The sequence below is a fragment of the Erpetoichthys calabaricus genome, chromosome 18, assembly GCF_900747795.2.
Source record: "Erpetoichthys calabaricus chromosome 18, fErpCal1.3, whole genome shotgun sequence".
Lineage (NCBI taxonomy): Eukaryota > Metazoa > Chordata > Cladistia > Polypteriformes > Polypteridae > Erpetoichthys > Erpetoichthys calabaricus.
Window position 1 is genome coordinate 46,501,139 of NC_041411.2, and position 26,690 is coordinate 46,527,828.

The 26,690-nt window shown below is 38.3% G+C and overlaps 1 protein-coding gene across 8 annotated transcripts in view; it reads right to left on the reverse strand.

The window, feature by feature from the left end:
• The window catches only part of cacna1c (calcium channel, voltage-dependent, L type, alpha 1C subunit), a 1,063,887-nt gene that overhangs the window by 59,253 nt on the left and 977,944 nt on the right, over positions 1-26,690 (reverse strand). For 4 of the 8 annotated variants that reach the window (XM_051921413.1, XM_051921410.1, XM_028824756.2 and 1 more), the window contains 4 exons: positions 9,884-9,919; positions 7,823-7,960; positions 7,293-7,358; positions 4,368-4,459 (listed from right to left, as the gene is read on the reverse strand). In XM_051921413.1, the coding sequence (XP_051777373.1) occupies positions 4,368-4,459; positions 7,293-7,358; positions 7,823-7,960; positions 9,884-9,919 (332 nt within the window). Of the gene's footprint in view, positions 1-4,367; positions 4,460-7,292; positions 7,359-7,822; positions 7,961-9,871; positions 9,920-26,690 lie in introns of all 8 variants that reach the window. The other 4 variants (XM_051921415.1, XM_051921412.1, XM_051921414.1 and 1 more) reach the window with 2 other exon arrangements.

Consider the following 26,690-nt stretch of genomic DNA (forward strand, 5'->3'; position numbering starts at 1 on the left):
ACCAGCCTTTCTGGTATTTGCTGCTATGCAGCTGGCCAAAAAATTGGCCTGTTGTGTTCAAAGGGTTTAAAAAAAATATGTGACAATTTGCTACATCCCACGCAGAACAAGCTATGATGCATCGAGTAAGTATGTATGTATCTCCTAGCTCTACACAGAGGTGATCAAACCTTTAGGTTATGCCGACTTCTAAATAACACATTTCACAGTGTTCTGGTAGAGAGTCTATTCAAAAACTAAAACAATATAATTTTACTAGGACTGATTTTTGTCAAATATGGCTAAGTCTAAAAAGATAAACAAGGAGACATTTATATGTCAAGATTGATTCGTCAAATCGTTGTTCCCAATGAATATGCCGTGTTCACCTAAACTGGGTTGGAGTGAAGCAGAGGAGTCGTCCTATCCCATTGGTACAGGAGGTGCATCATGTAAGCTTGCAGAACATAAAGACAGTAACAAAGAAACTCTCTCTCTCTCTCTTTCAGCTGCCATTATCAGACTGGCAATTCTGTCTGTTTACTCCACTCCTTCCAAGGGCCATGTCACACTTCAAGAGGTTAGTGAGTAAGTACAATAAAACCTTGAAGCACATTTTTCAAAATGCACTGCACACTGTGGAAGCTGCTACAGACTACAACCTAGCAACTGTTGTTCCATTAAATAAAAAAGGTGGCCGGGCTGATTCAGGCCAGTAAGCTTGACATGCACCACGGGTAAACAAGTGCAAGCCATTATTAAGGAAAAGATCCAGCAGTACATTTCAAGAACAGGGGTGAATTTCCAGACACAGGTTACTCATAGCATGTAACATACAAGCTACTTATACATGGGTTTCCCAAAACCACTCTTAATCTGCCTCTTTACAAAGCGAATATAAAATTCAGTACTACTTTGTAACCTCACACAAAGTTAAAAAAAAAAAAACTGGAAGTTCACAGTGTAGTATGTAGATAAAATTTATATACTACACAGCACGACATGGTGATCTACAGATATAGACATGAGTAAAATACTAAGGAAATACTGGACCCACAAACTCTGAAATGATCTTTCATTGTGAAAGTGGCACCATTGGTTTTGACATTTATTCAAAGATGAAAAATATGATACGTTATTATTTTATTTTTTAGCGTCACTGTTTTTTACTTTCCATCCATCCATCCATCCATTTTCCAACCCGCTGAATCCGAACACAGGGTCACGGGGGTCTGCTGGAGCCAATCCCAGGCAACACAGGGCACAAGGCAGGAAACAATCCCGGGCAGGGTGCCAACCCACCGCAGGACACACACAAACACACCCACACACCAAGCACACACTAGGGCCAATTTTAGAATCGCCAATCCACCTAACCTGCATGTCTTTGGACTGTGGGAGGAAACCGGAGCGCCCGGAGGAAACCCATGCAGACACGGGGAGAACATGCAAACTCCACGCAGGGAGGACCCGGGAAGCGAGTTTTTTACTTTCTCGTATATGAAATATAGGGAAAGTATTGGAATCCTCCAAAAATTCCATTTCGAGAATTTGATGAATCTTGACGTTTTAGACCCCCGCCTGAGTCCGAAAATGCCATTTTTGGAATTATGTCTCTGTGTGTGTGTAAACACGATAACTTGAGTACGCTTTCACTTAGGTCAACCAAATTTTGCATACAAGTATTTGGTACAAAATGTAGATTTCTATCAACTTTTGGGCTATTTCCGTTATTCATGCAGCTGCAGAGTCTGATTTATTCAACTTTACTTTGATAATAATTGTTCAATATATTATTAATTTGATTTGATTTGTTGTTGATGGTTCTTAATGTACATAATTTAGAAATATAATCATTGTCTGGCGGTTTACTCCTCAAATATCCATCCCCATATCCAAGTATATGAGGAAGTCGAGGGGAGACCACTCCCGATTTGTTTTATTTTTTTGTGACACTCTTAAAGCACTATATACAAGACGTTATACACTTGCTCTACTCTGCTAATATGTCCACTAGCTTTACCAATACCAATGTTTCACGCTTCCAGCATGACTCTGTACATCCTGAACACCACCATAAGCAACTGAAAAATTCTTTTTGCACAGCAAACAATGTGCATTTTTACTGTTTTCTTTATTTTTTCTTTATTGTATTGCACAAACGGCAAACATCAATACCAGACTTTCCGTGTTCTATCATATTTACCTGCTACATCTTTCTTCCTCTTTCTCAACTACTTTTGGGTAGCAATTTCATTGTTTTTCTAGAGTACAGGTTTTATCTTAAGAGTATGTCTTTTCTTTTCATCTTGGATTGCATTTAGCCATGTTTCATTTATAAAAGACACTTTTCCCATCTTTATTTTAATCTGGGCCCTTCTCTGAGAAATGTATGGCTCCAAAAGGAGTCTGTGCAGTGTTGCCAAACCCTTGAGGAGCAATCTTCCAATCTTTCTACAATCCTTACCCCCAAAGGGAAACTCAAAGTCAAACACCTGTTTTTAGGTAGGCTTCACTATTGTAAAATCACACATGAAATGTAACTTATTTGAAAGGGAACTCAGCTGTTTTAGTTATCATTATCTATTGAGATGTTATATTTGACTATTCTACAAAGTGAGACTCGGGCATCTGGACAATGGCCGTGTGTTGCACTTGCCCAAGTGTGTGCTATGGTTTACTGGGTATGCCACACATGGTAATAATTGAGACATAAAACTGATTACACAACTTTTAACTTTTTTTTTTTTTTTTTTAATTCATCTTACAGCCTTGATTTTGGAAGACGCCAACACTGCTGTCCACGTGCATACTGTACTGTGATTAAGAAAAACAAAAACAAGGTAAAAAACAAAAAACAAAAAAAAAACCACACACACCCGGTAAATGAACTGATGGAGCCAAACTACGATTGAACAGAGAGAAGGCAGATTTTTTTGCATAGCTGATAGAACTGCTGTTTTTCAGAATGTGCTGAGAACAGGATGGTGGCTTTTGAGTAAGTAAAAGTTATTAGTAACTTTTTTTTTTTTTTTTTGGCAGACATTTATTCGGACCCACTTTACATTGAGGCAGTACTAATGGAGACTTAGCAGTTTGTAGCTCTGAATGAATCAACTTTAAATCACCTTTGTAACATTACCGAATACCACTTTAATATGGTGTTCAGCTGCACTCTAGTTCATCCCCACAAAATGGTAACCAGCTGTACCATACCCTCCCACTGTACTGTATACGGCACTTGGTTACTTACATAGTCAGCACTATAACCGAGGCCCACTAAAGTTTAACACATCTAGCAAGCCTATAAAACAAAGACACTCAACCTTCACAACTGACGGAGCTGTTTTCCTTTTTTTTTAACCTGCAGTTATATTTTCTGCTTCTTTTGATCCAGATTCATATATACTGTGACTGAAGAATTTTTGTAAATTATAAACATGGAAATTTTGAACTTTCCAATTTTTATTCCTTATCAAACCATGCTACTTGTTCTTATAAGTTAATTCATTAAAAAATTAATGTGCATAAGAAAAGCTAAATTTCCCAAGAGCAATATTAGATGAAGAGATGTGAGTTAAGAAATATCACTTTATGGTGTGCCCAGTCAATGTTCTATACTTAATTTAAGACTGAAAGTAAATGGTGGCACTTGAAAATATTTCAGTTCCTGGAGGTGGTATATCAACAAAAATGGGTAAAAACACCTGGCTTAGAGAAGCCATGTGACATTTAATGACATATGTGTCAAGAATCCGCTGTAGTTAAGCATCTGCTTTGATTAATAGGTCTACGTTTATACAAAACGATGCAGTGTGACTAATGTGCGCAGTGACCAGGATCCAAAAGCATGCCACGCTTCACTACATTGGGTTTATATTAGTGAGGAGCCTTGACTTAAAGTTTGGAAACCCCTGAGCAAAGTTGTTCAGTGAATGATGGCTGAAAAATGATGGCTTTTGATTTAAAACTCTGCAAGATTTCAATACTTGTAAACTTAAATATCACAGAAGTACAACATTCTTGGTTTATCAATTAAGAGCAAAACGGTTGCTCACGGTTGTATTCTGAATTTGTTTCCTATACAGAAATCTATATGTATTTCTTTTATTATTTCCTTTTTAGCCTGTTGACAAATTATTTAACACATCTAAGCCTGAAAATCGATCAATGTTTACCAACTTAATAGTCACTTTTGGTGTTCTCAATCGATTTAATTTATCAAGTACTTAATATGGGTTTGAGGCTCCTGACCCCTAAACAGTGGAGGTGTTTGATTCAACTGATAATATATATATCAACTGATAAATAATTATTAGACTTAAAGAATTGCAAAAAAAACAGGAATTTCAGTGCATGATCCTTTCAAAATGACTTGATATAGCTACCGGAACAGGAGAAGCACAGCCTGGGGAAAGGTTTGGAAGTTGTTGTTCCTATTAATCTGGCTTCCATCTTTCAGCGCTATCTTTCCAAACATCTGAAAAGAGAAAAAGAGTAATACATCTAAACAGAGTCATCCCAGGCCACTTTTTGACTTCTCAAAAGATGCTATCATGTCTTTGCTGCTTGTACATTTATGCACCTTCACCCCTTTTAATGTCCTTTCCACATCTGTGGGAATGTGAGCCCACAGTTTAATGTAAAATTTAAAAAAAAATTTTTTTTGGCCATTTTATGTTTAATTGTAGATGAAGCCAATGTGAACAAACACATGCTCATTCTTTATGAGAAGTTAAAATCATAACTAAAAGCAGAAAGTCTATTCATCTATTTTTGGAAACATCTCCCTTCATTACATAGTCACAGGGAACTACAGTTATAGAATCTCAAACGACTACAGAATTTAGCACCATTTTCCAACTTTAAAAATGTGATACCTGGTGTTGCTTGGTGGGCATAGCTTTTATGTGCAGCACGGGGAGGTTGACCAAATCTGGGGGTACACTCACTCTTCACAGGGCATACTTTTTTTACTCAATGATATCCAAAGTACAAGCACACTCCACACATGCTGGGAGTCAAACCAGAGCCCTAGGAGTTGTGACAGGATTACTAGCCATCATGCCACAAGTCACCAATAGAAGACAAAGGATTTGGGTGTCAGTAATCCAGAAATACATTTGTTAACAATGTAACTGTGTGTAAATATGTTTGTTTTTTTGTGGTTTGTTCTGTCATGAATTACCCTGTATGTGTTTCCTGATTATGTTTTTCTTTCAGATTTCATCTACAGTATATTCATTGTTTGTATGTGTTTTTGTTTTCCTTGTTCTATTTACTTGTTATGTACAGTAGTTTCTATGTGGGTGACATTTTGTTCTTGTGCTCCTTGTATGTTGTGGATGGAATCACCGTTGTGTCACTGCTAAGGGACTGTCCCCAGCCTTGAAAGGCAGACTGGCTCGTTGAGTCACTTTGTAATTCATTGAATTTGCTTGTAAGCATTGTGTCCTTCCACTCAGATTGTTGAATATTTTCTGTGCTGATTTTGGATTTTTATTTGTGGATAGATTATTGGTACTTGTTTCACTTTAGGACTGCTGTTCAGGCAACTCCTTTTTTAAGCATTTTCCTGTATTTGTTTACATTCATAAAATAAATCCTGATTTTTTTTATAAATGTTCTTGTGGGACTTGTCTCTATAAAATCAGATTTTTATCTGAGCCCCCCCCTTGTTATTTTTGAACTTTAAAAACCTGTTCTCTATTATGGGGCCTGGTCAGGACCAAAGCCCTCCATTCACCTAGGGTCAGGCTTGCCTGGGTTAGACCTACAGCCCAGTGAGGGTTCTGACTTGTTTTCATGGGTCTTTTTTAAGGCTTCACCAGTTTTGCAATTTTTTGGTGCCAGAATCACAACATGAATAAGCTTATGTAGATTTTTGTCCACATGTCTATTTTACTTCTTTCCTTTTTTATTTTGATCATTACTTTTTCTTAATTGCTGAAATGAGATTTTGATGACAACTCATTGTATTTATCACATTTAACTAAAGCACTATAAATGCTTATCTTGGGGGTGTAGGCTAATGTTAGTTTTTATGTTCACCAGTTTGAATCTGATTATTTAATGAGGCATCTTGTTTCAGTCTGGAGTCTGCCAAGGCTGATGTAGTTAACTGCAACCTCTAACCTTTTACTTTTGATATCTTCAGGTTAAATTTGACATGTTGTTTGTGTTTGAAATTGGTAGAAACACTCTCGAAATTTCCTCTCTTCAGGATGAAATCTTGTAACCTTTTCTGTGTACAGCTTCTACATTTTTAATTTGCCATGTCTTTTGGGACCGTTTTGACCCACCATTGACTTTATGGATTTTCTGCTGCATTTAGGGTAGTTTGGATGTTCATCAACCAAAAAAGCAACGAAAAAATCCTAATTGTCATCTACTACAACATGGTAAGATGGTTAATCAATATAAAATAGGCTTGTGGAGAAAAAGGTGATGTCCAGGATACCTAAAAGCGAGTGTCAGAAACATTGTGAGGATTAAAGTAAATGTAGAAACAAAAAAGGCAAAACATACTGTATGCTTATTTTATAAGTGCAGATTGTTAGTTTATTTTTTTAAAATGTCTGTGTTTCTAGTGAGTATATTCAGTCGAAATGCATATGTCTCTTCTAATGAACACCTTGTTATTTGAATGCACGGTAAGTCTTTCGATTTTTAGCTGGAGTTTGCTTATTCTGCCTGTGTTGTGGGATGTTCCTCTAAAACACTCCTGCTTCCTCTCATGTGCTAAAGACTTGCTGCTACTGCAGGATAATTATCAGACTCAAATTGGCCCAGTGTGTTTTTGGGAATGGATTGGCATATGTGCCCAGAGCTTGTTGCAGTCTTGTGCCCAAATCTGACAGAATGAAATATGACTGCCTTCAACTGTGAGCTGGATGAATGAAATGTTTTCACCAATATGTCCAGTTACTGTATAATTATGAGATGAGAGAGGTACTTTCCTAAACAGATTTAAGGAAATTTGAGTTAAAAAATTAAACAACTTATGGTCTACAATCAGTTATACAATTATACAACTTGGCTAAATTTCTCTGAAAAGTAATTCGCGCAGACCAATATGTCTCTGACTTTTCAGGCTAAACGTTAATGAGGAAATTCAGCAAGTACTGTAATGAAAGGCAAGATTTGTTCACTGATTCAAAAACAGTTAAGTATAATTAGTGATCTTTATGTGACACCATTAAGTATTGTAACATGCACAGTTTACCTGTTCATCTTAAATCACATGCACACATTTTTCAGAGACACAGATATGAGCTTTTCAAAACTGAAAGCACCTTAGTTTATTGCTCACCCTGCATTCCAATTACAGCATAGATGAAGAACAGCATCACAATAAGGAGAGCTACATAAGGCAAAGCCTGAAATTCAAGAATTCAACAGAGGCTTCTGTAAATTTGGAAAGCATAAGATCAATAATGCAAAACATGATTTATGGTTTGAAACACCAATATCGTGTAACACAATTCACTAAAATATGGCTTGGAAACGGCTCACAATACATTTTTCCAATTTTTCTGGAGACCTACAAACAGATTATAAATTTTTCCTTTTGCGATAAAAAATTATGATGTTTCTAGGAATTGGATATAGTAACTGACAACAGTATAGCAGCTGATTTTCCATTTTATAAAGTGTAATAAAAAAATTTTGCAGGTACTGCTAAATTTTAGCAAACACAACTGAAGTCTATTTCAGTTGTAGGTAATATTAATGAGGTGCATTTGTAAACTTTGACCTAAAGCACAAATTTGATAAGCTATATATTTCACTGATATTCTTCTCACCATGTAATCACTCAAAATAATCACTTGGTCGCCCTTACCTGGAATGATTTAATAAAGGTCCAAAGCAAGGTTCGAATGCCTTCCCCACGAGACAGCAACTTCACAAGTCTCATCACCCGGAACAGACGGAAGAAGGTAATGGAGATTCGAGAGTTCTCATCCACACTCTGTATCCCCTTGTTTGTATATAGAGTGCTTAGTTACCAACTCATAAATAAAATTTATATTAATACTAACAACACTCTGAAAACATCTCCTGCAGAAAACAGGGCCAAATATAGCATTAAAAAGCACAAATGAAGAAAACATGAAAGCTAAGAGTTAAACAATTCAGAAATAATTTGCCACAGTATAATTTTTATGGATTTTTCTTTAAAAGTACCCAGTGACCTAAGAGTTAAGAAACAGAATGAAAACTGGATTTGACACGAGGCTAATCTGACAAGTGGAGTCGTATGCTATAGTGCAGTCAAATGTATCAAAGCCTTATATTTAGAAATGCAACACTCACATTTTTACTTCTACCTGGAAGATGATAACTTTAGCATAACTGAGTGACGAACCTGAAGAATCAGAGTAATAAGACTGAAAACAGAGTATGTGGTTTTATTTACATGGAGTGTAGTATTCTGTGAACAATTGTTCAAAAGCTTATTTGGATTACAGCACATTTATGTGAAATGTTATAGGTACAAACTAATCAAATCAGGGCCACTCTGAATTAAATTCCCAACTGAAAGTTGGTTAAACCTTTCAAAATATAAATGCATATTAGCAGCTTTGGAACATGCAAACTCTACTTTCAGTCCATTTACTGTCAATGTGCTCTCCAAGCACAGGTTCCTTCATGCTGTCAATGTGGCAGGACCTGTTCCTCCAACCTGATGGGGGCAAAACCTCAGTATGCCTGCTGTCAGCTAGCCAGCTATGCTCTCGGCTGCTTCTTCCTCATTTACCAGTGGGATAGGTTGTAAGGTTAGCAATTTGACCGTACTATTGCAGAAGGGATACACACATTACAGGACTGTGATTTAGAGGATGCCAGATTTATTGGTCAAAATACAATTAAAACATGCAGGTAGAATTAACGAAAAAAAAAAACAAGAATGTGCATCACAAGTGGAATTAGTGGTTCTAAGTTCACCTCCTCCTTGCCTTCATGTGTTTAATTTACTTAGAAGAAGTGCAATGTGGAAATTTCTTCTCTCAGTCTAGAGCAGTGAACTCCATAAGCACAAGTTCTCTCTCTTCTGCTTTCATCCAGCACTGTTTAGCCTTGGATGGAGGGCACATGGCCATTAAAAATACGTGTCTCACAAGCTGCACTAAAATGGCCCTGCACCGCTTATTCTCATGCTAGTGGGTCGTATCGTTCTGACAATATACTCATAATGCAGATAATGTGCATAGCTCAAAGTGCACACTTTTGATTTGAAATAATTGGACCACTTTGCATGCATGTCAGAATTTAATGCAATTTAGATACTTTTGAAATGTAAACAAATGAGTAGCTTTATCTAAATTACACATAACTTTGGAGCCTGCAATCAGCTCTGCCTTAATAAAATGAGAATGTATTCTGCATGTAATGCAGAAGTGTCATGACATTTCATTTTTGATGAAATATTTTAATAAACATAATAATCCGTTATACAGTGTTTCACAAGAAAGAAAGGGAGTTGAAAATTTTTGAATAGAACATTTGAATCTCTTAAGTTCAGTATTGTACCCAAACAGGGTGGGAGGGGGGACTTGCTGTTCTTTTAAATACATTTTTCTTTCTCTTTCTTTTGTTTCTAAGTCACTGGTTTTTTAAAAAAAGGTTTGAAGCTTTCATATTAAAAACACAGTAAAACACAAGCAAAAGCTATTGAGAACAGGTAAGAAACAACACCAAGAATTAAAAGTTAACTACAACTGAAACAAAGAACAGTGACGAAAACGAACACGGTTAGTCCACAATGTCAGCACGCAGACATTTTCACAAAGCAGCATGCAACTGAATTGCTGTGAAAAGGCAATGGGTGGGGCGAGGATGTGGCTATATATACTAAGGGGGCAGAAGGAAAGTTACCATCACTCCATACCATTGGTCTTACCATAGACGTTTGGCTGGACGAGGTGGTGTCACCTGGCTTTAAAGAAAGGCAGATAGACAAAAGCTATAGTAGGGCAAAGTGGCAAGAGACCCTATGATGAATTCATTACAATACCTGCACACTATCTTTTCTAAGTGGTAGGGTGGCACACTATTGTCACTAAGAAAAACAAAAAATTAAAAAATAAAATAAAAAAATAAAAAAAATAAAATAAATAAAAATATATATATACAGAGAGAGAGAAAATATTGTAGAAAATTTACAGTACCTAGTCAAAAAAAAATACAAAAAGGCCACATTTTGATGAATTATCTACAAAAGCCATCATCTACAAAACCACTAAAACCATGAAGGTTCCCAGACCTGTATAATAGCAGTATTAATATTATCATGTGTAAGCAATAGTGAAATTCTTACTTGCATATTCAACCAACATACATAATGTCTCCACACTCTAGTGCCATGATAAATAAGAATATATTGAATCAGAAAATAATCACAAAACACAGCTCCTCAAACACACTTATAATTATGTACTGTGTAGGCCAAAACAGCCGAACGTCTAAACCTGTCAATTAGAGGTATTTGTTTTGTTAGCACATCTCAACCTGTGATGGTGCCTTTCCATCCTCTCACTTGCTCTACTGGTAGGAAGCCAGTATTTACAATATTTTAATAATATCTTGTTGAGTTTTTTGTCTTGTTAAGTCCATTATCTAAACCCCCTCTACTCTGGATGGGAAGCCACTTCATCTCAGAGCACTTCCACTCTCAAAGTAAACAAGTCTAATACCGTCGCCCAAACTACAGCATAAACTATCAGAATTCGCAAACAGAAGGATGTGCACCATTAACTGAAGCCCTGATCATAGTCACACTTGACAACTATACAATGCATTGTTCACAGCATGTGCATCCTAATGCACTACTTGTAATGAGAAGGCACCAAAAACTACACAACACTGTGGTAAAACCAACTCAAGGTGGCAGTGCACAATGCTACCAACTCACAGTGTGAACACTCGACAGAGCACTCAGCTAGAAACAAACCAAGTCCAAAGTATTTCAAGACACCAACACTGCCGCATTCACGGATTTGTGCTTAGTGTATTGTTCATGTGGAATATTAGCAGAGAATCATTAGGCTGTAGAATATGAGTGTATCTGACCTTTTCTCACACTGACAGAACAAGTTCAAATTAAATACTTATTCACGAATGGGAGTTTGAATTGGTCATGTGTTATAATTGAATAAAAAGACCACAAAAACAAAACATATACAGAAAGGTAACCATAAAACCAGTTAGATAAAATACTGGTAACAATTTCCTTAAGCTATTCTTCACCATTAAATAGCCTAAGTGGTACTGATTATGATGGGTTGTTTCTAACTTCCACTGCACTACTCTATCACTTGTCAAAGTACTCAAATGTTATTTGTAACGCACAGGAGATGCAAGATCAATAGGGAATGTGAGAAAATTTTTGGTACACATCTGCATACATCTATTCAACAGACAATCAAGCTCCAGCACTCTTCTTGCTGTTTTAATTATGCATTACAAATTAGCCTGCCACAGAACTAATATGTCCAGTAGCTTAGGGCAGACAATGGACAACTTATATAAAGAAAAATCTACCAGTGGAAGGCAGTTTATAGCAACACAAACTGCAGAGCGACTTAAACACTGTTAAAGATCTTTCAGGTAACCTATCATATGGTATATGCATTCTTTTTCTTTGTCTGGTTTCAAAACCTGCAAGCAGCTTACAGATATAATTAAGATCTTGGTGGCCTCATTCAGGCATTCTGTTCTTTACAAGGAAAGCCTCAGAAGCAATCAGGAGTAGGAACCTGGAGTAAAGCCTAAGAGAAGCTCATAAAAGCAGCTGTAAAAATGGAAGAGAGATTTGCAGTATGCTCAGTGGCTCCACTTTAAGGAACATAGAGCAAGCAAATGATTGTTGTTTGGATTAAAGGCTTTCTTGTTATCACAGAAAAAAAGGATAAGTGTCTGTGTGTGTCCATCCGTTTTCTATGCCTATGTCAATCCAACAGATGGTGCATTGAAAACATTAACACAGCCTTTACAAATCCCACACCAAATGGCATATAACACAGAACTACGCATTGCGTGGTGCACTGCAGACATTAACAAGAAGGTCTAGGTCGGTCACTTAGATTTCAACCCATCTTAGGTGGGGAACACAACTACCTGTAGTTATATATAAAGTCACAAATAGCCAGGCTCTCTTTACCTTATAGAACATATCAACGCCTGTACTTCAGAAAATTGAGAATGGCATGCCTGCTTAAATTCCAAGGATAAATAAAAGTACTACACGATTACTAAATATCAACATATTATTAATTACCAAAATATACATTTATTCATATCAGGAAATGATGAAAATTCTCAAAACTAAACAAAATATGTAATGCCTAAAATGCCTTAATTCCATTTACCTGCAAATATCCATACCTGAGTATATGAGATTGTTACAGAAGCAGTCATCTTGTACGTTCACTTGAACATTTGATCATTTTACCTGACTATTCACCACCACTAACTTTTTTTTTTTTGCTGTGTGTTAGCATCAACTGTTGCCATACATGGCACTGCAGGCGCACAGTTTCAGGAAACAAAGTTTGGATCCCGGCCCAGCCACTCACCATGTGGTGAATGCACACCTCGAGCATGACAAGCTGCTGCAAATCGTGGTGAAACACGGCCATGGAAACGTTCTGCAAAAGGCCAACCATTTTCTTCTTATTTTATAGGAATTTATTAATTAAATTTTTAATTTTATATGTACTTCTCTGACATGCAGATGGCAACTGGAAGTTCAACACATGAATGGAATGCTGTCAATTCAGAAAGCACAGACGAAGGAAGGTGTGAAACAAGTGTTGTTTTTCAGGTGGGCTCTGTAGAATTCTGCAGAACTCATTTTAATGTAAGGGCTGCTGCAGAGTAGCAAAATGTTGGACATAGCTTAAAAGTGACATAAGCAGTAATATAACTGAATTACAGAACTTCTGAAGCTTGTTGCATGGCGTAAACAGTACAGGCATTTAGAAAAAGGAGCATTCTAGTAATCTGGGTGTAGAGACTGTGAGTGTGCTTATACATTGAGATGGAAATGTATGACAGCAGTTAGATAAGTCATTTACAGTAAAACAGCCTGACGCAATCATAATAATTGGTATGGAGTACCCAGCATTAAGGATGACAAGAATTCAATTTTAGTTTTAGGACAATATGCTATTTCATCCATTAAACTATTCTTGTAAATCCGGTTTAGAGTTGGGGGCTTAATCCAAACTCAACAACGCTGTGCTCAAGGCAGGAACCAGCCCTAGATGAAAACTTGGCTATTAGTGTTTACATTCTTGACACCATTTTGCAGACTGAAAATTATATTTTGGCATTTGGAGACATTCCCATAATTATTTTGGGGTCAGGGTTAAACACATCTCGCCCTAAAATGGGTAGACTGTTGAAGTTTAAAGCCAGTCATCAAAGACTGATAGATTTAGTTAATAATAATAATTCATTACATTTATATAGCACTTTTCTCAGTACTCAAAGCGCTATCCACATAGGGAGGAACCGGGAAGTGGCGGAGTGGTGGCTCTGAGGCCAGGGATCTGCACTGGCAATCGGAAGGTTGCCGGTTCGAATCCCGTAAATGCCAAAATGGACTCTGCTCTGTTGGGCCCTTCAGCAAGGTCCTTAACCTGCAATTGCTGAGCGCTTTGAGTAGTGAGAAAAGCACTATATAAATGCAAAGAATTATTATTATTATTATTAAGCAAACCCACAATCTCCTTACTGCAAAGCAGCAGCACTACCACTGCACCACCTGTGAGGACAATGTTAATACCTGCATTTTTTACATACAGTTCTTATAAGTTACAGTGTGAAACAGGAGCGTATCAACTGCATAGTAAATGCATACTGTACGCAGCAGTGCTGAAGTAGTGAGAGTGCAACACACAAAACACACTTTTGCCGAAGGTGCTCTCCTTTGGCTTTATTACTTAAGGCAGATGCATTTTTTCTTTGCAGTGGACAGGAAGAAAGTTTACATCCCTGGTGCCTACTGGGATCAGCCCTCTTGTGAACGTAAAGTTAATTAGACATTCATTGAAATGCATACTACACTGAAAATGTGTGATAGAATAGTTAACTTTACTTTTGTGTTAAGATTTTTAAGGTTTGAGTTATTTATAATTTAAATGGTCTTAGTGAATCTTTCAGAGGAGCCCTTACCTTATTCAGGTGGGACTAATGACTGAGTGGATGTATGGAGGTCACATTATCAACTAACATTATTAAATAACCTCTTATCTAAAGGATTTACCCTGGCATGTGTCACTCAACAAGAATGACTTCGTTAAATGTTGCTTTGGCACTGCAGTTGAGCCACCTGCTATTTATTTGTGCAACCAACCTGAGTGATTTGGACAGATGTGTATGATAAGCTTTTCTGTACTGTATGTCTTGTTATTACAAACAATGTAAGAGTTTCACACAGTCTTTAAGTTTAAGATGACTGTGAGCGATAACACATTTTTAATGCTACCATCTAAATACTTAAATGTTAAAGTTTTTCTGTTGCTCTGTCACACCAATTTACATGTTTAGGACTCAATAATTTAAAACTAGTCATGTTAAATAGTACCATTCTTCACAAAAGTATAACTATTCATTTGTAATTATTTTGAACAATCATAATATCACAGTCTCTTCTTCTTCTTTCGGCTGCTTCCGTTAGGGGTTGCCACAGCGGATCATCTTCTTCCATATGTTTCTGTCCTCTGCATCTTTTTCTGTTACACCCATCACCTGCATGTCCTCTCTCACCACATCCATAAACCTTCGCTTAGGCCTTCCTCTGTTCCTCTTCCCTGGTAGCTCCATCCTTAGCATCCTCCTCCCAATACACTCAGCATCTCTCCTCTGCACATGTCCAAACCAACGCAATCTCGCCTCTCTGACTTTGTCTCCCAACCGTCCAACCCTGAGCTGACCCTCTAATGTCCTCATTTCTAATGACTCACACAATCTTAACACAATAACACAAGAGGACGCCGCCCTAGCTGGTCCACCAGTCCACTGCTGGGTCACACTCACAGTTGCCATGAATCACAATGAATATACCACCACAGTTCTCTCTAGTACTCACAAATAAATAACTCTGTTCTTAGGAAAAATGAAAGGAACTCATTGCAGTAGAGTATTGTGCATTGTATACAGCTGAACTCCTACAATTTTTTGATATGCCAGTGGGTCCCGATCCAGGTCGTTTGTTGTGTGGTGGGTGCAGCAATGTGCTATTGCTGCATGCTCCCAACCAATAAAATGGCTCTGATGGGGTTTTTAAAATCCAAAATCTCATTTGAAAAATGTGAAAACATCATATTTTACTTAATAGAACAATGTAATTAACTTTATGTAAATGGGAAGAAACCTGAACATAAGCATATACTATGAAATCAAAAAGACAAAAGTGCAAACACTGAAAATGTAGAAATGGTTGAGCAGATTACATTCCACAAATATTTAGGAGTCCAGTTTGAAATAATATTTCTCTGCCTGCTCTTAAATAAATCAGTTGCAGTATTTTACAAACATATGTACAATATTGAATATGTTTTACAAAGTTTTCTGCCCTTGGTGCTAATGTGTATTTTTTTTAAATGTGTGTACTTATGATAAACTGCAATGAACAATTAAAGCAATGAGCAGAATGTCGGGGTTAATTTAGAAGTTTGTTCAACAGCTGTATACACGGTATAAATTCCATTTTAGCGCTCTGTCAAGCGAGACAGAAAAGATCACAAAGAAATATTGCACATCAGATTTGTTTTGTTCCATTTTGATCTTACTGTTATACTTTCACTTTCTTTGGTGAGATTTCTTTTGAATACACAGTTATGCACATGACTAAAGTTCATCACCATGCCTTGAAATGACAGAGGTGAAAAAAACACATTGGTTCAAAACTCTACAGCAGAGGGAATTTGAGTCCTGTTCACCTTCCAGTTTTATTACTGGGCAGCAAAAGGCCAAACCAAACACAGCATAAATCTAGTGAGAAGTTTGTAATAGTTGTGACAATATCTTAGTTCAGAAGTATTCCAGTTAATCACACATTTACAAATCAACATTACATTTCCTTCTTGACCAAAATGCCCACTTTTTATAATACAGTATGCTAAATGCAGGTCAAACAGACCTTCACAGAGTCTGAATACCTGAAATGTCACTGCATCATATGAGCAGTTATGTTCTAAATAGCTTTTCACAAAAGTATTTTTTTCATTATAGGCAAAGACTACATTGACAGAAGACTTGGTTCCCTACTCATCTTCTCATATCTATGGCAGAGATGTTACAACAAAGTACCCTCACTAATACAGAAATGATGTCACCCCTCTACCAATACTTTCATAACTAAATGCTCTTATGTAACAATGAGAGGATCTTAAAAATTTCCCAGTGTTACGCCCAGCCTGTTAATTCTGTTTTTATGTACTTACTCCCCTTGGGCACATGTTTGTGTGATGTCACTGGCTTATACTTTATTAATAATAATAATAATAATAATAAAGACTATTTACAGAGCACCATTGGGGTTACCAGAGTTCCTCAACGTCTCATGGCCATTTTTCAAAACACCACCAGATGAAAGCCTTCGCTCCTTGAATAATCTTCGCCACGACTGCTGAAGGTCCGTGCATCGGAGCTGGGGGGTCCTCTACTGTGCATCTTCAACCTCAGCCTGGAACAGGGGAGAGTCCCGAGGCTTTGGAAAACATCTTGCATCACCCCAGTCCCAAAGGTATCACGTCCTAGTGAGCTGAATGACTTTCGGCCTGTTGCTCTGACATCACATGATGAAAGACCATGGAGAGGCTACTGCTTCACCACCTTAGGCCACAGGTTCAACACACCCTTGACCCTCTGCAGTTTGCATATCAGGAGAAGGTGGGAGCGGAGGATGCCATCATCTATATGCTACATCGATCACTCTCCCACTTAGACAGAGGCAGTGGTGCTGTAAGAATTATCTTTCTAGACTTCTCTAGCACCTTCAACACAATCCAACCTCTGCTCCTTAGGGACAAGCTGACAGAGATGGGAGTAGATTCATACCTAGTGGCATGGATCATGGACTATCTTAAAGACAGACCTCAGTATGTGCGTCTTGGGAACTGCACGTCTGACATTGTGGTCAGCAACACAGGAGCGCCACAAGGGACTGTACTTTCTCCGGTCCTGTTCAGTCTATATACATCGGACTTCTAATACAACTCGGAGTCCTGCCATGTGCAAAAGTTCGTTGATGACACTGCTATCATGGGCTGCATCAGGAATGGGCTGGAGGAGGAGTATAGGGACCTAATCAATGCACCATTTAACAAAGTCGACTCAAACCACCTACAACTGAACACCAGCAAAACCAAGGAGCTGGTGGTGGATTTTAGGAGGCCTAGACCCCTCATGGACCCCGTGATCATCAAAGGTGACTGTGTGCAGATGGTGCAGACCTATAAATATCTGGGAGTGCAGCTGGATGATAAATTAGACTGGACTGCCAATACTGATGCTCTGTGCAAGAAAGGACAGAGCCGACTATACTTCCTTCGAAGGCTGGCATCCTTCAACATCTGCAATAAGATGCTGCAGATGTTCTATCAGACAGTTGTGGCGAGCGCCCTCTTCTACGCGGTGGTGTGCTGGGGAAGCAGCATTAAGAGGAAAGACGCCTCACGCCTGGACAAACTGGTGAGGAAGGCAGGCTCTATTGTTGGCATGGAGCTGGACAGTTTAACATCTGTGGCAGAGCGAAGGGCGCTCAGCAGGCTCCTATCAATTATGGAGAATCCACTGCATCCACTAAATAGTGTCATCTCCAGACAGAGGAGCAGCTTCAGCGACAGACTGCTGTCACTGTCCTGCTCCACTGACAGATTGAGGAGATCGTTCCTCCCCCAAACTATGTGACTCTTCAATTCCACCCGGGGGGGTAAACGTTAACATTTAACATTATACAAAGTTATTGTCTGTTTTTCACCTGCATTATTATCAATCTTTAATTTAATATTATTTATTGTATCAGTATGCTGCTGCTGGAGAATGTGAATTTCCCATTGGGATTAATAAAGTATCTATCTATCTATCTATCTATCTATCTATCTATCTATCTATCTATCTATCTATCTATCTATCTATCTATCTATCTATCTATCTATCTATCTATCTATCTATCTATCTATCTATCTATCTATCTATCTATCTATCTAATCTGGTGAAATATATTTTCTTTCACTGCTTGGAATTATCCATCTTCCAATGAAAGATACATTTGCTGGTCTTAGCTTTCAAACCAGGTATGAAAACTCATTAGGCTGGCAGAGAAAACCCGTGCTGGAGCTGTTTACACTAAATGTTTTCACTAATGGTGGAAATGACCAAGGACAGTTTCAGTCTCTTAATCTTCTTAGTACCCTCAGGTGGGGAATTATGACTCTACCTTTTTGACAATGTTATCCTTCCTGGCCATGGAATGGAACCTCTGTTGTACAGCAGAAGCGCAACTGTTATTTGTCATATTCTCATAGGACATAAAATGAGCAGCATGGGACTTCGGAGGATTGTGAGTTGAACCCACATTTTTTTTGTCAGGATCTCTGCAAGTCTGACTTTACCTCCTTCACTTTCATTACTGGCTGTTCCAAGTTTAGCCTGATCTTTCTTCAGATTACTATACAGTATTAATAAATGTAAGGAGGTTGACACAGAAATAACATGGTTTTATCATCTCTTTGGTATGCACATGTACAATAAATGTTTCAGATCGAAATAATCTTCAACACAACCTGCAGTACAACTAACAGTAGTACTCCAATGTCAGTATTTCACAAAACTTCATTAACTGTACAAGAACATAATGGAAATATTAAATAGTACTCCTGAATGTAAATACAAATTTCAGATTTGCTAATCACCTTCTCAGGTGCTTGGAACTGCAACAGATTTTATTCTGATGCTCGAATGATGTGCTTTATTCATTTTCTCCACTCATTGTTGCTAAATAATTGGAGCACTGGGTAAAAGGCTGCAGAGCACCTGAAATTAACCAATATGTGCTTCCTCTTAACTAGCTGTTCTGAAAAAACAAAGATGTTTATCATCAAATAATGATTTGGTTTAAGTTGATTTTAATGCATATGCTGTAGAGAATTTCAAATTAATGAGGAGTAAATGGAACATGACTTGAGAAATCACCTCACTGGAACAAAAATGTGTACGCATTTACCAGTTTAAAATTTAGCAATAATTTACAATTTGATGTAATAGTTTTTGATTGATTTTGATGAATGTATGGTCATTGTCTTCTCAAATGACAATGAATTGTTTTACAGGTAGTTATACAGTATAATGCGTTAGGCTCCAGTGTGTGGTCTAAACATAAAGTACCACAGCAGAGTTTGTATGACAGCCAATTACAAAAGGTGCTGTGAATGCATCGTCTCTGGTGTGCGTATGAAACATTTTTTTTAGTCCCAAAACTAAAGTCTATTTTTCTGCTGTCCAGGAGGACATGAGTTTATGGCCTAAAGGGGGGAGGACTGTATGGTTTTATGGTAGATGCACCAAAACATTTTACTTAAATTAGAATTTGTGGTTTTCTTCTGCTTCACATGCTTATGTCCGTAATGCTAAGACTGAACAGTAAAAGGAAAAAAGACAAACATAAATTGGTTTTAGAAAACCTTGTGTTGATTCAATTTGAGAACATTTTTGAATGCCCCATTTAAACTGAATTTAATCTGTTTTGGCAGACCTTTATTCGTCTGAAATGTGGGTTATAAACCAATTATAATATATCATATTAAACATTCACAAGCTTTTGATCTGAAAGTAGGGTAATCAGATATTAACTGGAATGAACAAAAAAACAGGACCGGAGGCATGGAGGGTGTTTTTTGGGATGGTGCTCACTTGTACAACTCAGGCTCTGTCCACACTAATACATTTTTGTTTTAAAGCATAAACATTAATCTCTGTTATCACCTTTTGTCTACACTACCCTGGCATTTTTAACACTAGAAAATAAAGACTTTTGCAAATGCTCTCCAGAGCCTTATACTTCAGAAAACACTGGCTGAGCATTGCGGTGTGCACACTCTTATTTTATAGTTCTTCCATGACTGGATCTTGCTCATTAGAGTGTTTCATTCGTTGACTGGTCACACTCTTCATGGAAGAAAACCATATTCCAACAAATGGCGGACACAGAGGAGTTGCTTTTCCATGCTGCTTGTTGTGCTGCCTACCTATATGCATCTAAACTGAGTTTGCACAGTTTGAATTCTGCATACATGTGCAAAAGGCAAACAATTTACCAGTTGCTACTGTTTAGCAATAAACCCTAGGGCCAGTGTCAGTACTGACCCTTCAGGGATTTTTCTGATGTGTGCATTAACCACTGTAAGTTAATATCTACGTCAGATGTCTTTTTGGTCGTTTCAGTGTGGAGGGAGATACTTTTGTAAAGTAAGTGAAAACACTGCTGTGGACAGAGACTGTTGTTGTTTAGAAATGTAATTTTTAAATGAAAACATAGCACTGTGAACACATAGCCTTATAATGTTTATAAAAAGTATTCACCGCCATGGACATTTTCAGATTTTATTGTTATACACCATTAAACTGGTGGATTTAACTTGCCCTTTTTGACCTTGATCAACAGAAAGTGGTTACCCTTTTCAAAGTGGTCTAAATTACTTACAAATATAACACACAAAATAATGTATCTCAGAAATATTCACCCCCTTTAGTGTGACAAGCCTAAGTCATGACTGGTGCAACAAATTGGTTAAAGAAACCACAGAATTAGTTTGATGGAGTTCAGCTGTTTGGGTTTTTAATAGGTTGTATTATAAATGCACGTTATCTGAAAGGGCCAGCTGGTGAGTCGCTATGGTGGCAAACCTACACAATGAAGACAAAAGAACACCTGAAGAAACTCTATGAATAGGCAATCGAAAAGTACAAGTCAGTGGATGGAGGCAAGAAAATATCCAAGTAGTGAATATCCCTTGGAGTCGAGTAAATGAAATCATGAAAAAATGGGAAGAGTATGGCACAGCTGAAAATCTGCCCAGAGCAAGACACCCACAAAAACTGATCACGCAAGAAGAAGGTGACTAGTGATGGAGGTCACCAAGAGACCGATGACAACTCAAGCTACAGTGGCTCAGATTGGGGAGTCCGGGCAGATGGCAACTGCTACCTAGGTGCTTCACGAGTCACAGCTTTAAAGATGAGTGGCAAAGAGATAAACACACAGAACATGTCAGCTTTTGGAGATCTTGATGTCAGCTGAAAGAAGGTTCTGTGAGCTTTTTGGCCATTAGATTAAATGGTATGTTACACTGCACATTATCACCAACACACTGTTTCCTCTGTGAAGCACAGTGATAGTAGTATCAGGCTGAGTGATATTTTTCCGCAGTGGGCACTGGAAGGCTTATGAGGGTAAAATGAATGCAGCAAAATACAGGGAAGCCCTTGTAGAAAACCTCATATAGTCTGTAAGAAACAAATGTCTTGGAAGATGTGTTTTCCAACAAGACAACGCCAAGCATAAAGTCAAAGCTACATAGGAATGACATCAAAACAACAGTGTGAATGTCCTGAAGTGACTAAGTCAGTGTCCAGATCTGACTCGAACTGAGAAGTTGTCGCTGGGCTTGAAATGGTTATTCATGCACAATTTCCATGCGGCCTGACAGAGCTTGAGCGGTTTTGCAAATAAAGAATGGGCAACACACAGGCTCAAGGCTGTCATGGCTGATATCTGCACAATACAGACTTACTTGTGCAATCAGTTAGTTTGTGCTTTACAGTTGTAGTTAAGTCAGACTACTTTGCAGAGTTGTATAACAATAAAATGGGTGAAGATTTTCATTGGCAGTGTAGAATGGTGCATGTATGTAATTACATTTTTTGTTAATACTTTTAAATTTTGTGCTCAGAATCCACAGTATCTGAAAACCCCCCACACACAAATCTTTTACCAGTTTTAACACTAATTGCTCATACAACCTTTTGACTGCATGGTTAGTACACTGCAGATAAGTACATCATGTACATCAAACCAAAAATGACAACAGAAATAAAAAGCAGCAGATCACTTAATTGAACACAAATCGCTAACTATAAACTAAAACCAGTTAGCAGTGTTATTGATCATCATGCTATGTATAGATTACAAAAGCACATTTTTTAAATATTCTTTCTAAGCTGAAGCTTTGTCCTGCGTTCCAACTGCCCGACTGCTATCATTTTCCCTTGAAATAGTCTCAAACATACGAGCTATCTGAATGGCACAAGTTAACCAATGAGTGAGCTTTGTGATAACGAATCACTACAAAAGTTCTTGTCTGTTTTGAATGAAGCTAGTTTTAGACGGACCACACCTTCCATTTTCACAAGGCAAAGTTTACAAAAGTTACTGCAAGTATTAATTTGTAATGTATAAAATTAAACATAAAAACATAATAAAAAAGAGTTATAGCATGTAAAATATACCAGACACATGGGCCTTGTCCAAGAAAATGGAAGTTGCAGTTATGCTATCTGAAGCTTAGTACTACAGTTAATTATTTGCCTTGAGTCAAGGGCATTCAAATTTTGTGAAAGTAACAGGAGATACGTATACCCAAGTAGAAAAAATATCTTCTGAGCATCCAAGTTGGTTATGCAAATCAAAAACTCCACAAATACTGATATACATAGAGATTTTCCACCATATGACATTTTAAACTATAGTACAATAAGAAAATGTCAGAAATAACAACTGTTAAATATTCATCTCTGTGTAATATCATTTTAGCCTCTCCATAATATGGTTAAAAACACGTTAATGCACACAATTAGCATACTAACATTTAAATAAATATCCTTATTACAGCTATGAAAATTATCACAGTAAACAGAAGTGACTAGCATTGATTATCTCACTGTGACAGCGCCTGTCGATATATATATCAGGCAGCAAGTGAACAGTCAGTTCTTGAAGGTGATATTTGGAAGCAGTAAAAATGCACAAGAATCTGAGTAGCTTTGCATGGGCCAAATTGTGATGGATTGATGACTGCTTAAGAGCACCTCCAAAGTGGCAGGTCATGTTGGGAGAGGGGTTCCCGGTATGCAGTGGTACCTACCAAAAGTGGACCAAAGAAGGACAACCGGTGACAAGAGTCATGGGAGCCCAAGAAGGCTACTCCATTTGGTTCAATCCCACAGAAAAGCTACTGTAACACAGATTGTTGCTGGCCAAGAGAGCTCTGTATGGGCCTATGTAGCCACTGTATCCAGCAGGGGGCATTAGCTCCCTTGTTGGAATGAGTTTTTTTGTAATTGCAGCATGTTACATAACCCAAATCTATATAGATATGATATTAAAAAGCGATACCCCTCCCTTAGTGATACGGCGGTAAGAAATCACATAGGAGAAATAACTTAGCTTTCTTTAATGACGGCTTACACTGCATAACAGACGAAGGAAGCCAATGGCAAGAACCCAGTTCAGGAGTGGGGGCCCAATATGTAGAGTCTGCCATTTTGAGCCGCTGCATTGGAAGGATTTTCAGGATCGGATGACGTTATCTCTCATCCGTTCGTCGGCTTCAGAGGTGGGCCAGGCAATGTTCCAAGGCTTTATACTTTTTCTTCATGTGCAAGCCCTCACTTAGGTGAATAATAAAATTCCAAACAAGGCAAAGAAGATACAGTTTTATACTGACTCTGACAGGCAAAAAATAGTGCACGTTTCCCCAACTGTCTTTATCTGTCTTGCCTTATGCTTTGCCTAGCAGTTCTACATGATGAGCCCCTGTGCTAAATGTGTCAACTGTGCATGTGACTAGAAAGAAAAGTAGATTTATAAAATATATAGTGCATCCGGAAAGTATTCACAGCGCATCACTTTTTCCACATTTTGTTATGTTACAGCCTTATTCCAAAATGGATTAAATTCATTTTTTTCCTCAGAATTCTACACACAAACACCCCCATAATGACAACATGAAAAACGTTTACTTGAGATTTTTGCAAATTTAATTAAAAATAAAAAAAATTGAGAAAGCACATGTACCATAAGTATTCACAGCCTTTGCATGAAGCTCAAAATTGAGCTCAGGTGCATCCTGTTTCCCCTGATCATCCTTGAGATGTTTCTGCAGCTTAATTGAGTCCACCTGTGGTAAATTCAGTTGACTGGACATGATTTGGAAAGGCACACACCTGTCCTATATAAGGTCCCACAGTTGACAGTTCATGTCAGAGCACAAATCAAGCATGAAGTCAAAGAATTGTCTGTAGACCTCTGAGACAGGATTGTCTCGAGGCACAAATCTGGGGAAGGTTACAGAAAATTTTCTGCTGCTTTGAAGGTCCCAATGAGCACAGTGGCCTCCATCATCAGTAAGTGGAAGAAGTTCGAAACCAGCAGGACTCTTCCTATTGCTGGCCGGCCATCTAAACTGAGTGATTGGGGAAGAAGGGCCTTAGTCAGGGAGGTGACCAAGAACCCGATGGTCACTCTGTCAGAGCTCCAGAGGTCCTATGTGGAGGGAGGAGAACCTTCCAGAAGGACAACCCATCTCTGCAGCAATCCACCAATCAGGCCTGTATGGTAGAGTGGCCAGACGGAAGCCACTCCGTAGTAAAAGGCACATGGCAGCCCGCCTGTAGTTTGCCAAAAGGCACCTGAAGGACTCTCAGACCATGAGAAACAAAATTCTCTGGTCTGATGAGACAAAGATTGAACTCTTTGGTGTGAATACCAGGCGTCATGTTTGGAGGAAACAAGGCACCGCTCATCACCAGGCCAATATCATCCCTACAGTGAAGCATGGTGGTGGAAGCATCATGCTGTGGGGATGTTTTTCATCGGCAGGGACTGGGAGACTAGTCAGGATAAAGGGAAAGATGACTGCAGCAATGTACAGAGACATCCTGGACTAAAAAACCTGCTCCAAAGCGCTCTTGACCTCAGACTTGGGCGACGGTTCATCTTTCAGCAGGACAACGACCCTAAGCACACAGCCAAGATATCAAAGGAGTGGCTTCAGGGACAACTCTGTGAATGTCCTTGAGTGGCCCAGCCAGAGCCCAGACTTGAATCCGATTGAACATCTCTGGAGAGATCTTAAAATGGCTGTGCACCGACGCTTCCCCATCCAACCTGATGGAGCTTGAGAGGTGCTGCAATGAGGAATGGGCCAAACTGGCCAAGGATAGGTGTGCCAAGCTTGTGGCATCATATTCAAAAAGACTTGAGGCTGTAATTGCTGCCAAAGGTGCATCGACAAAGTATTGAGCAAAGGCTGTGAATACTTATGTACATGGGATTTCTCAATTTTTTTATTTTTAATAAATTTGCAAAAACCTCAAGTAAACTTTTTTCACATTGTTATTATGGGGTGTTGTGTGTAGAATTCTGAGGAAAAAAATGAATTTAATCCATTTTGGAATAAGGATGTAACATAACAAAATGTGGAAAAAGTGATGCGCTGTGAATACTTTCCGGGTGCACTGTATATGTACAGAGGACAGTGACATATTAAACTTATGTTCTGATTACAGCCACAGACCAGTCAAAATGCCCAAGCAGACCCCTGTCCATCTCGAAAATTGCCGAAAATGGGCACATGAGTGTCAGAATTGGACCATGGAGCAATGAAAGAAGGTGGCCTGGTCTGGTAAATCATCTTTTCTTTTAGCTCATGTGGGCAGTCAGGTCCGTGTGTGCCATTTACCTGGGGAAGAGATTGCAGCAGGATGCACTATGGGATGTAAAGCCTGTGGAGGCAGTGTGATGTTCTGGGCAATGTTCTTCTGGAAAACCTTGGGTCCTGGCAGTCATGTGGATGTTACTTTGACATGTACTACCTGCCTAAAGATTGTTGCAGACCATATGCACCCCTTTTTGGCAACAGTTGGCAGTGACCACTTTCAGCAGGATAATGCAATTTGCCACACTGCAAAAAATATTCAGGAATGGTTTGAAGAACACCAAAAATAGTTCAAGTTGTTTTCTTGGTTGTCGAGTTCCCCAGATCTCAGTCTGATCGAGCATGTATGGAATGTGCTGGAAAAACAAGTTCCATAGAGGCCCCATCTTGGAACTTAAAGGATCTGCTGCAAACATCTTGGTGTCAACATACCACAGGGCAGCTTCAGAAGTCTTATGGAGTCCATGCCTCAAAGATGTTGTGGCGGCACAAAGGGGGCCTACGCAATATTAGGCAGGTGGTTTTCATACTGGGACTAAATGGTGTATCAGTATGAGCAGATTTAAAACAATGTTAAAAATCTAATTTTTTAACCAATGAAAGACATTTCTAAGCACCTTTATCTTGTTTTTTCCCAGTGTTGGAACCTTTGGCACAATATGAAGCTCTTCCAAGGCATTCCTCTGATAAAGTCAACCTAACATTAACACAGCTTAAGACCAGAGGTTCTCAATATTTTTTTCATGTTGCACCAGCCAGAGGAACTGACATGTTTCAAAGAACCACCATAAGTGCTAAAATCTTATTGGGTAAAAATTAAACTGAAATTTATTTATCCACCTGTACCCCAAAAATTATTTGGGGGTGTGGGTGTGCGCATATGTGTGTAACAAGGTGTTACAGTCTTTGTACATTTGTGCTTGATTTTATAATTTATGAACAATTGTGTGGTTTAGTATCGGTAAAAAAAAGAAAGCCTAAAAT